The sequence below is a fragment of the Callorhinchus milii genome, unplaced genomic scaffold (assembly GCF_018977255.1).
Source record: "Callorhinchus milii isolate IMCB2004 unplaced genomic scaffold, IMCB_Cmil_1.0 Scaffold2, whole genome shotgun sequence".
Classification (NCBI taxonomy): Eukaryota; Metazoa; Chordata; class Chondrichthyes; order Chimaeriformes; family Callorhinchidae; genus Callorhinchus; species Callorhinchus milii.
Genome location: NW_024704743.1, coordinates 34,540,484 through 34,554,119, shown reverse-complemented (window position 1 = coordinate 34,554,119; position 13,636 = coordinate 34,540,484). Strand labels below are relative to the sequence as shown.

Sequence of the window (13,636 nt, the reverse complement as noted above, 5' to 3'; positions counted from 1 at the left end):
TTCACAGACATGGGGTCAACTTCCATATGAATGCAGAAGACACCCAATCTGTCTCTCTGCCTGCACCCTCAACTCCAGGACCACTGCTGTCCTGTCTTGTCTAAATATAAAATGGCACCTGCCTCTTTTTCCTGAAATAAAATTTGTCAAATGTTTGTTTCATGAAGAAAGGGGCTAAAAAGACTTTAATGAAAAGAGATCAGGTGCGATTAAACCAGAGATAGTAGCTGTGCCCTAATAATGATCATCATTCTGGAAAATGAAGTTTAAGTACATTGAAAATATTTTGAAAACAAGTTTGTAAAATTATTGTAGAAGGATTTCTGCAAAAAGAAGCAAAAGACTCAATACAATTAATATAATAAATATGGAAAATTTGTCCTGATTTGAACATTATCTCTTTAACATATGTCACAATGTTTTACAACATATTCGATGGCTCTTTGAACAGAGCTATGGTATGAAATCAAATGATGTGGAGAAGTTGTTCAATTCCCACACAATGTAACCAACAATGTCAACAATACTGTAGCTTTTGACGTCTCCTGGGTTCTAATCAGCATGATCAATTGAGGTCTCTAATTCTCCTGGTTAGATTATCAGGGTCACAGTTGATATAAGGTTCATATTCCACAACTTAGTCATATGATCTCTATTTAGCATTATGAGCAAGTCGATAGGAAACAATTATAGACGTATACTATCACCAAGGAACAATCTCTTATTACACAATCCACCCGTTTCCAATGTCCCAGAAACAGAAAAGACTTTAACCTCATCTACATTGCACACTAACTTGGATAACAAGTATTCTCCTTATCAATTGTATCAGCCTTCAGGATTCTGCCTAAATTTATTCATTCATGGCTTAGTCGCCCACGTATATCAGAATGATACAAACGTGTTCTAAATGAGAGTAAACATTTTATTTTGGATAATGGTTGCTGCTTCACAGGTTTGATTCCCGTATATTTTTTGGTGACTGCAAAACCCATTGAATTACGACCAACCCTTCAATAGTTATTGATTGTTTGTAAAAAAGTTACAGAAGGAACAGTTTGTTTACGGAAGGTGTGCCTACATGATTCACAATTATGGTTGCCTCATTACTGTGTGTGGAAACCCAACTGTAGCACTAACTATCCTTATATTTGATATAGTGCCTTACCACCTCATTGAGAAGTCTCAAAGCAACTGTTTCTTCTGTAACTTTTTTACAAGCAATCAATAATGTATTTTGTGGGTGAAACGCAGCAGCCAATTGCACACAGCAGTATCCCACAAAAAGTCCCACAAACTAAACTTCACGATACAAGACTTAAAGAAGGGTTTTGATAGGGCTACATTAGATATCACAGAAATTCCACCTGGGACTAGATTTACTTTATTTATGTAGCATTTTACAGCTGTGAAAAACTTGATAAATAATTAAATTCAGTCTTATCTTTGTAGTTTTTTGGTAGTCCTTAAAAGAACAATTAAAGATATATACCGTCAGCAGGCAACAATATCTCACGCAAATTATTTTTTAATGGATTATTATGCCCCAGAAAGTGATCTGCCAATTGAACAGCAATCAGGTTCCTACTTACTACTAGGTAAACAGGTTTGTGGAGTACGGAAATTTGCATAAGGTTTTGCCCTGCCTGGGAAACGAACCACAGGACTCTTGCTTGTGAGGCGAGTGCTCCAACCAATACGCTACAGGACTCCACATAGTTATTAAAAGAATAATTATTGATGTATTCTGTCACCAGGCAACAATCTCTCACCCAACCTTGCACAATCAACTCATTTCCACTGCTGCAGTGCTAGTCTAGGCCGTATTTAAGAATTTGCCAAATTTTGGAAGCTTTGAAATGCTACACAAATTGAATAAATCTAGACCCAGGTGGAATTTCGTCTCAATGGTGTAGAGATGATCTGAGCTATACAGATAAAGACACTGTCCTTGTCTTGTGCTGTATATGATCTTATTGAGGGTTCAGTGATAACCAGGGCAACAGAACGCGCAAATATTTGCAGAAATTTGCAAGGATATTTGTCAAATTTTGTGGAAAACTGCGGGTAGTTGATTGGTAATATTAAAAGCTACATTTTACTGCCAACTGACATTTTTACACTTTATTGATTAAAACTAAACTTGAAGAAATAACACGTATTAGATTGTTGTAAATTGTATTTATTAATGCTTTCTTTAACAAAAATGGGCGGACCACTCGAGGGATGGGGGGACGGGGGACACCAGTGCAGGCCCAAGGGCCAAATGGTCCATTTACACTCCGCACTACATTTGAAGGCCTGGAGATCCACCAAACACCAACACTGCTCATCAAGCTCGCCAGAGTCCTTTCTGTGGGGCTACAGGAGGTCACCACCGCCTGCCTCTTGGGGCGCGCCACCACACACACAGACCCAGAGAGAAACATACATACAGACACAGAGAGATGCACTCACACACGACACACACAATCGTAGAAAGAGACACACATAGACTCAGAGACACACTCACAGAGACACAGAGAGACAGAGAGACAAACATGCCCAGGCACTCAGAAACAGACACACATGCAGAGGAGAGAGAGACATTCACACATACAGAGGAAAGACAGACACACTTACACATACAGAGGAAAGACAGACACACTCACACATACAGAGGAGATAGACACGCACTCATACAGAGGAGAGACACACTCACATACAGAGGAGAGAGAGAGACACACAGACAATCTCAACAGCTCTGGGTGAGTGAATCCCATTTCCTGTTCGAGCTGCACCACAAATTCGCGTTCGGAACCTGTCCATCCAACGTTGAGTAGCATTGAGTAAACGGTCTGCAGAAGTGCACAGAGGCCTGGGGCCGAGCACATTGCGTTGTTACAGGTGTGCAGCGGAGGGCGTTTGCAGTGGAGGAGTTTGTTTCCGCAGAAAAATTACATCTGCACTTTTCTATTGGCCCAGGTGATAACCTTCCAATTAACCTCTGTGCTCTTGGCTGAGAATAATAAGAAAAAGAAATATGAAGCAGCCAGATTTACTTCTCCCAATTGCTCACCATTGATTTCCCCTCACTGTAAGTGGGTGTATAGAAACAGTATCAGACATGGCATTGACTTCAAACAGCCCATCAGCACTCACTGTCTGGAACCAATAAATAGACAGTTAAACAAGGTACGAGAGAACTGCCAGTATCCTAAATGTGAAGCAAACTCTTTTAAAGGTTAGGACATTAGGACTTGGAACTCATATATCTAAGATGACTCTAATGCAATGTTGGGGGGTTTTGCATTTTGAAGTGCCATCCTTCAGATGAGACATTAAACTGAGACTCTGCCTGTTGAGTTCCTCCTACTGTCCTCACCAGAAATCTCCCAAATAAAATTGGTCTTTCACTCCATGGCTGTGATCATAATGCACAATGACGTCCCCCCTCTCTGTGATCAGGGTGCACTCTGCCTCATTGTCCTTCTGAACCTCTCTGCTGCATTCGACACAGTCGATTACGCTTCCTCCTCCACCACCTCTCCTTCTCCCACAACCACTTCAGTGGCAACGCATTCGCCTGGTTCCGGTCCTACTTAACCAATCGCCATCCCTTTGTCTCCACAAACACTTTTTCATCCTGCTCCCACACAGTCACCTGCAGCATACTGCAAGACTCCATCCTTGGCCCCCTCCTTTTCCTCATTTACATTCTCATCTGGGCGATGTCAGCTGCAGACATGGGTTAAAGTGCCACATTTATGAGGATGACACCCAAATCTACTTCTCCTCAACCAGCTGCCACTCCAGAGGAGTGTACAAAATATTAAATGGGATTGAAAAAGGAAAGCCAGAAAATGATTTAGGATATATCATGACAGTAGAACAAGAGGATATAGGTTTAGAATCCATCATAGCCCTCGATCTAACCGCTGTGGTGGCATTGTGACTCTCATCTCTCGGTACCTGCTCAGCTTATCCCCTTACACCTCTGGAACCTTCCCGTCCTCTGAGCACCTTATCCTTTATCACCCCTCCAACCTTTCCCTCAAAATTCTCCTTATCTATCGCCCCCCACCCCCAGCCCTCCTCCACCTTCATCCCTGACATCTACCCCATCCTATCTTCCCTCTCCCTTTGCTCTGAACACCTCCTCATCCTGGATGATTTCAACCTTCACTTCACCCCCTCCTACTATGCCTCTTCTGACTTCCCCTCCCTTATCTCCTCCCTCAACCTCTTCCTCCGCATCCACTCCTCCACCCACATCCGTGGTCATCCCCTCAACCCGGTGATCATTTGGGGTCTCACTCTCTCGGACCTCACCATTATCGACAAGCGATCTTGGACCATCACTTCATCTCCCTTAACTCCTCAATCCTTCTCTCCACTGCCACCCAACCCACCTTGATCTCCTACTGTCCCTGAAAAAAATTTGCCCCCATCCCTCTGGCTGCCTTGGAGTCATCTGAACGCCTTCCCCTCTGGGCTTCCTCCTGCAATGACCTATCGTCCTCTGTCACTCATCTCCACAGCTCTCTCTCCTCCATTCTCGATTCCCTTGCTCCCCTCTCTTCCCAGACTTTCTCCTATGCACGTACGTCACCATGGTACACCAGACACCTCTGCTCCATTAAAGCACAGGCGCGAGACTTAACGGTCCATCGGCAGATCTGGCTGGACCTTATCAAATCTTACTGTTCCACCTTCACCTCTGCAAAATCATCATTCTACTCCAAGACAATCTTGGAGGCCAAGGACAACCCAGGCTCCTCTTCTCAATCACGAACCGGCTCCTCCACCCACCCTCTCAAGTCTCGCCCATCCTCACCTGAAATGCCAACTGCGAGGTGATTCTGTACTTCCTCGAATCCAAAGTTGAGGGAATCCACTCAGCTGCCTCTGCCATTCCACCAGCTACACCTGCCCCATCTCCCCCTCTCATCCCAGACTCCGTGACTCTATCACCCCCATCCTCGCCCGACTCCACTGGCTGCTCATCACATAGAGGATACAGTTCAATATCCTGGTCCTCATCTTCAAAGCCCTCCATGGTCTTGCTCACCCCATCCTCTGTGACCTCCTAACCACCGACCAACCTGCACGCTCCTTCCGCTCAGCAAGCTCCGGCATGCTTCTCGTCCTCCGCCTTACTTGCCCTGCTATTGATGGGTTGGACTTCTGCACTCTACCCCCACCCTCTGGAACTCCATCCCGCAGTCCCTCCGCCTCACCCCCTCCTTTGCTTCCTGCAAGACCCATCTCAAGATCCTCCTCTTCGAACATGCTTTTGATATCCCTGCTTCCCCCCCAGCTCTCCACTCTCCCCGATCTCGACCCCCAGCTCAGGTCCGAAACACTGGCTGTCCAGTGCCTTGGGATGTCCTCCCGAACGTGAAAGGCACTGTACAAATGTCATTTTGTTGTTGTTCTTGTAGAGTTGTAAAAGGCAGCTTAAGGTCATATACCAGGAAGCTTTTTCTTCTGGCAGACGGTAATCAATGAGTAGAACAGATTATCAGCTAGGCCAATAGAAAAGTGTGACCGCACTTTTTTAGTGCAATCCGCTACAAATGACCCTCTGCTACAAACAGGCGTCAAATAAATGCCTCCACTACTAACCTGTACACACAGTCTGCTAGGCTCCAGGCCTCCGCGTGCTGTTTGCTCGAGGCTGCTACTGTGGGTGGAACAGCTCTGGTCGCATATGTGTAGCGCTGGGAGTGTTGGGATCACAGAAGCAGTGCAAGCAGAAAATCAGCTTCGTTAGTGAGTGAATGTGTGAGTGTGTGAGTGAGTAAGGGAGTGTGTGAGGAATTGTGTGAGGAAGTGTGTGAGTGAGGGAGTATATGTGAGTAAGTGTGTGACCCACGTTAGTGAGTGAGTAACCCTCGATAGACACAGTATCATGCTCCTGCTATCTGTTTGTATGGCTCCTGGCCTAAACTGAGTCAAAGATCGAAAATATCCGCTTGGCTGCACGTACACAGTGCACAGGAATTGATGATGTGGTGGCCATTTTGACTGTGCCCCATTAGAATGCGATGTTTGGGCTTATGGACCCAAAGCAACATGCTATAATGAGGTTCTTCTATATAGTTTTATCTAATTAAACTTCCCATTACCATGGTATTCTCGCTGGGAAGATTAGATGGGTGGGTGGGGGGGGGAGGGGGGTCAATTTTTTTGACAAAACTTCTCATTTCTATGACACCCTCTGTGGGAAGATTAGGGTTTTCCACTGTGACTCCTAATTTTATTGCTAATTTTATTCCTAATTGTCACATACATCCTGGAAAATAAAAACCTAAATGGGGTAGAGGAGCAAAGGGATCTAGGGGTACACATACACAATTCACTAAAAGTAGCAACGCAGGTTAATGAGGCCTTAAAAAAAAGAGGCAAAACAGGCATTGGGGTTCATTTCTAGAGGGATATAAATGAAAAAAGGGAAGTTATGGTAAACTTCTATAGAACCTCGGTTAGACCACACTTGGAATACTGAGTGCATTTCTGGTCCCCACATTATAGAAGGGACATAGAGGCACTGGAGAGGGTGCAAAGGAGATTCACAAAGATGATCCCAGAACTGAGAGGTTATACCTATCAGCAAAGGCTGAACATTCTTGGACACTTCTCTTGAAAAGAGGAGGGTAAGGGGTGACCTGATAGAAGTCTTTAAAATGATGAAAGATTTTGATAGGGTAGATATAGGTAAGATGTTTCCACTTGTGGGGGAAACCAACACCAGGCGCCATTAATACAAAATAGTCACAATAGATCAAAAGGGAAATTAGAAGAAATTTCTTCACGCAGAGAGTCGTGGGAATGTGGAACTTGCTACCACAAGGAGTTGTTGAGGCAAATAGCATAGTTGTATTTAAGGGGAAGCTATGTGAGGGAGAAACGAATAGAAGGTTATGCTTGAGGAAGGGCAAGAGGAGACTCATGTGGAGCAAAAACACCGGCATAGACCAGTTGGGCCGAATGGCCTGTTTCTGTGCTGTATATTCTAATGTATTGCCTGCTTCTCAAAATGGTGTTTTTAAATTGCATGAAGTGCTCCATCTACTGGCACAGTTTCAGACCTCGAGTGCTCTCATGTTGATGGGGAGACGTCAGGGCATAGCTTTGTAAGCAAATGTTGTAACACCTTTTGCTGACCATTGGCACACATGTCAGTAGTAAGCACCATTCCTCATGGGTCCCAATGAAACATAATAGCTTCTAAGAGGGAATGAGATAAAGATCTGAAAGGGAGAAATATAAAAGTGGGGAAAGAGCAAGGCAAATGGAAATAAACAGTTAGCTCTTTCAAAGAGCCAGCATAGGCATGCTTAGCCAAATGGCCTCCTCCTATGCTGTATATTTGTACAGCTTGAGCTACTCCTATTATTCTAATAAATGTGTGTGGAGACGTGCATTTTGACCTAGCAAGATTATGAAAAATTGCTTGCCGTAGCCTTGGGATTCTGGCTTCCATGCCGGGGCCTGTTAGAAAGTACAAGACAAATTCGAGTCATTTCTTGAAATGAAAGAAACGTGATTAGCAACATTTGAAAGCATTAAGGATTTCCGATGTTTCCAAAACATTCCCAATACTGCATTCGCATGATATCACATATTTGTTTGACAAAGAAGGTATTACAGATTGTTTTGTTAAATAAGGTATACACATTTGTTTTGATAAGAAGGATGGCAGGAAAAACAAAGCGGGAGATAGATGATATTTGACCATGTTGACTCACCTCACTGACATCTGTTCCCGAGAGCGGAGAGATGGAGGAGGAAAGCACTTGACACAATGCACTGGCTTCTTATCAGCACCAAAGTGTGACAGCAATACCGATGTTCCGTACGTTTGTTGCTTCAATTCGGGTATGAGATATGCTCAGCAGAGACACAGCACAATGCATTTGCTTCATGTACTTGTTTTCTTGGTGCAAAAGTATTGCAAGCAAAGTAAAAGCTATGCCTTACAACAACAATAACCATGCATTTATATAGAGTCCATCATGGGTGGTAGCATCTTGGAGCACTTAAAAATCATAATAAAAATCATTAAACCAAAGATATGGACCAGAACACAGCAGGTAGATTAAGGCAGTAATTTCAGTTTTCCTTGATAGCATAAAATAATTAAGAATGTTTGTAGAAATCTCTAAGATAAAAGTGTAATTGAATGTAACATTGTACATAAAGATCACTTTGGGCTTCAGCCCTTTTAAGCAATCATGACACAGATTTGTTTTTCGACCACTGACCAATTCACATGATTAATTAGCTGATTCAGTTCAGTAAGAAAATAATAAATAATGATAATACAATAAATAGCAGGTAACCAGTGATAACCTGAAAACTAGTGAAAATCAATAGTGATAAACATAACTAATGATAAAATAATAAATTGTGATTAAACAATAAATAGCTAGTCACTTGCTCTTAACTACTAAATGCTTCTAGAAACCATGGAAGTGGATGGAGGTGAAATACATGATTAATTTTTCATGTATGAGATTTTATCCTGAACTTTCAGATAAAGTTTGAATTTTAGCGCATTTGGATTCAACCTACTCATTTTAATTTAAACAATAGTAACAACAGCAACTTGCATTTATATAGCATCCATCATGCACAGTAGTGTCCCAGAGTACTTGACAGTGGCAGAGTACAGAGAAGGTGGGAGGTGACCGTAGGCACGATCGAATAGGATCTGGGGGGGCATTGTGAATTAAACATTGTCCTTTCATCAGTCTGAACCAACCTGTGCTTCAATCCATCACAGATTGATGAGATAAAAAGACATTTCCTTTCTGAGCTGGCTGCAGCACCTTGGGATGTTCAGCCGACGTGAAAGGCGCAATACAAATGTAATTTTGTTGTTATTGTCTTTGTGAAATGTGTTTCAAAAATCACAATTGAGGTTCCTAGCAGCCTTCAGTGCAAAACTGCACACGATTTACCACACAATTGCATTTTTATTCGACACCTATGGTGCATAGACTAGTGTCAGAAATGTAAACATTCATACATATGCAGAACGGGCTCTATTTAGGGTGGGAAGGGAGTAGGGGGCTTTTTATAAGAGCTGGTCATGCTATACTCTATAGTAAAATTCCCTTAAAGACTCTGCTCAGAGTTACGTGTGTCAGCCTTTAAGTAGAAACACTAAATGGAATGTTTACCATTTGCTAATAGGCTGAGATGGTTCAAAATGAAAACCATTCCATTTCCCAGCACTGACCCATTCAGTCTGAAGAAAACAGCAATTAAAAAAAATGAATTCAATAAAAGTTGTCAGACTCTTTCAGATCAACCAATAACTGACATAATACTAATGTTCTAAATGAATAATGCAATTCTTGCTTCCTTCAACACTCCATGTATCAGCCTGGCTAAATTGGTAGCATTCTCGCCAGAAGGTTATGGGTTCAAGCCCCAAGTTGAGTTCCAGTGTTGAGTACAGCGCTGGGGAGTGCTGGTTGTCAGAGATGCCAATCTTCAGACGAGACGTTAAACCAAAGTCCCTATCTACCTGTTCAGGTGGACGTTAAATATCCCACTGCATTATTCAAAATGAGTTTATCCTGGTGTCTTAACAAGTAATCTCCCAGACGAAATTGGTCATTCGCATAATGGCGTATTTGGAACATTGCTGTGTGCAAATTGTCTTACCTACAAATGCACACTCTTTACAGTAAATCCTGTGAAGTGCTTTGTGATAATGCCTTACGTCAAATGCACAAATTTTATGATTAATCTTACAGGAAGAGTTTCAAGTCAAGCTGTTTTGAATGTAAATGTTGTCAAGGAACGTTAAGTTTTTAATATGCTGAACATGTATTATAAACACTGCTGATCCACACATTTTAAACAATGTTTTATTACATTGCCAAAAATATCAAGCCGCTAATATGCAAATGACATATCGACACACCTTCAACTTCTTGTGGTGATCTAATATCATTTGCAATTTTGATTGCCAGTTGCAATCATACACTCTCAGATCAAACAAATCTGGAACAAATATTTTGAAGTATTACATTTATCTGTGTTAACTCCTTGGCCTATAAGACTACAGGGAAGTCAAGCTTGTGACTGTCTGTTAATCCATAAAGGCATTCTCCGACACAATAACTGTGAAGACATTCACCACTCAGTGGAACTAAATTTTAAAGATCTGGGGCTTTATACCCAGTGTATATTGAGTTAGCTATACTCAGCTGGGGCAGCTGTTAATGTAATAGAATTGATTTCAATACACCTGTGGTTAGGGAGGAGAAAACTCAGCCAGATTTCTTGCGAGTGATAACTAGCCAATGGTTCATGCTGGAAAATGCATATGAGAACAATAAAAGCCCAACACTTCTCATGGTCTTATACTTTAAAAGCCTGCAATACTGTAATTAGGAAAATGCTTCAATTACATCTTAATTTGAAAGATTTTTTTTCATAACTATTGCTTAACGACTAAGATCACGAGAAATTTCTGACCTCTGGTGAGGATAGGATCAGGCTCTCTTGAGTTGCCCATCTCCATAATCAAACAGCCCGAGACATTCATTGCCTAGGTGGGAGTAAACTGAGGTATAGGAGTAAAATAAGGGAATTAAAAAACAGAACTAATCTATACATGATTTTTTAAAAATACACACCCTCTTTTAATATCTTTTATTTTATCCTCTGATTTACACCCAATCTGGGCCAAGCTTTCAGCCACTATCTCCCTACTCTCTGAAATTCGCTCCGAAAATCCTTACATCTCTCGCCCCCATGATTTCAAAATGCTTCCAAAAATCTACCTCTTGTCTATGCCGAAAGTTACCTTCATCTACCTACTCGCCTCTACCCCACCTTGCTCAGTATAAATGCCTTGAAATATTCTCTGATTTGAAAGGCATGACATATGTTCAAGTTCAGTTTGTCATTCAGTCCAGTGTGGTTAAAAAGCTGGAAATAACATCAACGAATGACTGAAGCAGTACGACATTAGCTTCATTGGAAGTCTCTTGAAGTTCTGAATCGAAGACACCAAAAAGTGGGGTAGATAGAATAATATCATCTCGATTAGCACGCAGCAAAATTACCAACAGGTCCTGTCTTATCTTCTCAAACTTCTCCCCATCATAATTTTTCATGTTCTCTTCTGTGAGCGGGTAGGTAAAGGTGTCAGGGTAACAGTCTTTGGGAACTGGAAACTCGACTTTACGAAGAGCAGGGAGCTCAGTAAACACCAGAAAAAGGCGATGAAGAGCATGCGAGGTGAGAGGATTCCCCAGGAAATTGAACTCACGCAGTTGTCTACAGGATTCCAAGGCCAGAATTATCATGTGGACCTGATTATCACTGATGTCACACTCTTCGAGAGTGAGTTTTCTCAGTGTACGGGATGCCCGGCCAAGCAGTTTGAAGAAGGTTGATGGAAAGAGCTCAGCTACACTCTGGCCACTGAGGTCCAGCTCTTCCAGGTACTCAGCGTGCAGGCTGTTGGCCAAATATGCCATGTCTGCATGATTCATAGAGCAGTAGGAGAGATCCAGGACACGCAGAGGAGATTTTAAAGGACTGTACAGAGATAAAGTAAACAAGTCATGGATTTCATAGTAACACAAATAGATCTGAATCTTTACAAAGACAGTCTCCCTGTAACCTGACAACATTTATAATGATCTCCAGGTAAGCACAGAGAGAGTGAAATTTCATCATTGCGCATGTGTGCAACTTGCAGTCATTTAGTTTGGATACACTTCAGCATATATACAATCACGACACTTTATAGTAAAATCCTGTGATGTTTCAACCATGTGATAAGGAACTAAATCAAATGCAAGGGCAATTATTACATTCAGAAGCATGGTAATGGTTTTCCTGTTGGTCAGATACTCAGCTGACCAAAACATTATCATTACTCTGACTCACAAGAATTTAATTCCAAGCCAGGATATTATTGAAGCCAAAAGGTTTTTTGATGCCTTCAGCTAGAGAAGGTCTATTCCATATTGAAAAGAGCCATCTCCACAATGATCAGATTTTTGGTTTTGGTCAACTAGGTATCCAACACACACAGAAACTCATCTCCAAGCTTAAGAGGATCCAGACCAGAATGAGAATTCCAGATATGCATGTAGCTATGCAGAGAAATTTCCCTTTGCCCGAATGCTTTGAGACATTTTGATGTTTTAGGCCCTACATTATTATTAATACATCATGTAATTTTGAAAGATAAGCAGAAAACCTTAAAAACTACTTAATTTAAACCAATTCTCATCATTCATCCTGCACCCTACCTGAGGAGCCGACGAATTCGTCCCGTGAGAATGGAAAAGGGCAGGTTGAGTTCAGCGAGATGCTTCATTGTGCTCAGCTTTTCACCAATCATTACCAGTAGGACTTCGTCCTCTGGAGTCATCCCACGTACATCAAAAGCTCTTGCTGGGAGTGTCAGAGATCTGAGCAGAGGCAAAGGCACATGGTTCAGCAGTATCTCAAAATGTTTCATCTCCATACGGATGTTGTGAACCAGCTCCAGCTTCAGCAGGGTCTCAGGCTGGATCAGCTTTATCATGTAAAAGAATTTATGCAAAGCCAGGTTATCTGCCCGGAATTCAAGGATCCTGATCTTGAGTGGGCACCAGTTTCTCATGCACAGAGCCTGAACCATTGCTTCATAAATGCGCTCTGTCACAAACGCGCTCACCAAGACATCGATTGAGATGTCGAATGACTGAATGTCAAGTTCACGAGCATCCATTTCCACCAGCAGATCTAAACAGGCCTTTACAAGCAGCACAGTTCTGCCCCATCTCCCCAAGGCCTTTTTGCAAGTGCACTGCTGAGATTCAACGTCATGGAGTCCTGTTAGATCGACCAGTTTCAGCTTCTTTGAGTAGGTCCCAGAGCTGTTCAAAACATAGTCCTTCAGCCCTGTAAAGCAGGCTCGCAGACAAGCTTCACATGTCCTGTTGGAGAGATCGTCCTCGCAGTCAGCTGTCTTTCCTAACATCTTCCCAATGCTGAACTCTGCCAATGGCCACGTCTCCACCAAGTCGTGGAGCACAGTAGGCTGCTCCAGCAAATAACTGGCTTTAAAAAGCAGTGGATACAAGTTGTATGCCACATGAACTAAACTTCTTTGAGCAATCTGAGCATCTGATACCAAGGCCTGGGCACTCATAAACTTCAAGGTCTTCATTATTCCTCAGTTGACTGAAGCTGATGGCATGTTTAATGATTCCAGCCCACTATTTGCTTGGTTTGAGGTGCTGGTTATTTTTAGCAGTAGTTAAACAGCATCAGCTGCCGCTCTACTGGCTGGGAAAGTTAGCTGACACTTGTGGGACCTGATTTCTATTTTAGCAACAACCGGCCACAGACTGGTCAGGGAATATTATTAGCAACATGACTAAAGTAAACTCAACAGCCAGATTTAAACCTTTGTTAGCACAGCAATATGTGCGGGGGAGGGGGGATTCATCTTTAAATTGATTATAATGCAAAATTGGTAACATTGGTGCTGGTTTTGTAAAATGGAGGACAGGCATTCTATTTAAAATTGCTTTTTAAGCAACACTCATGCTGACTGTTCAGTTTGAGGTGTCAGTCTGTTTGTGTGACATCAATCCCCGCCCCCTCCCCCATCCTTCAAAAATAG

At 42.3% G+C, this 13,636-nt stretch overlaps 1 protein-coding gene across 1 annotated transcript; it reads right to left on the bottom strand.

The window, feature by feature from the left end:
- Positions 1 to 9,848: 9,848 nt before the first annotated feature.
- LOC103184557 (leucine-rich repeat-containing protein 14B-like) lies at positions 9,849 to 13,259 on the bottom strand. Its single transcript, XM_007902630.2, has 2 exons — positions 12,273 to 13,259; positions 9,849 to 11,550 (listed from the first exon to the last, which is right to left on the bottom strand). The coding sequence occupies exons 1-2, from the start codon at positions 13,175 to 13,177 to the stop codon at positions 10,914 to 10,916; spliced, it is 1,542 nt and encodes a 513-aa protein (XP_007900821.1). The 5' UTR covers positions 13,178 to 13,259; the 3' UTR covers positions 9,849 to 10,913.
- Between the last annotated feature and the right edge of the window lie 377 nt (positions 13,260 to 13,636).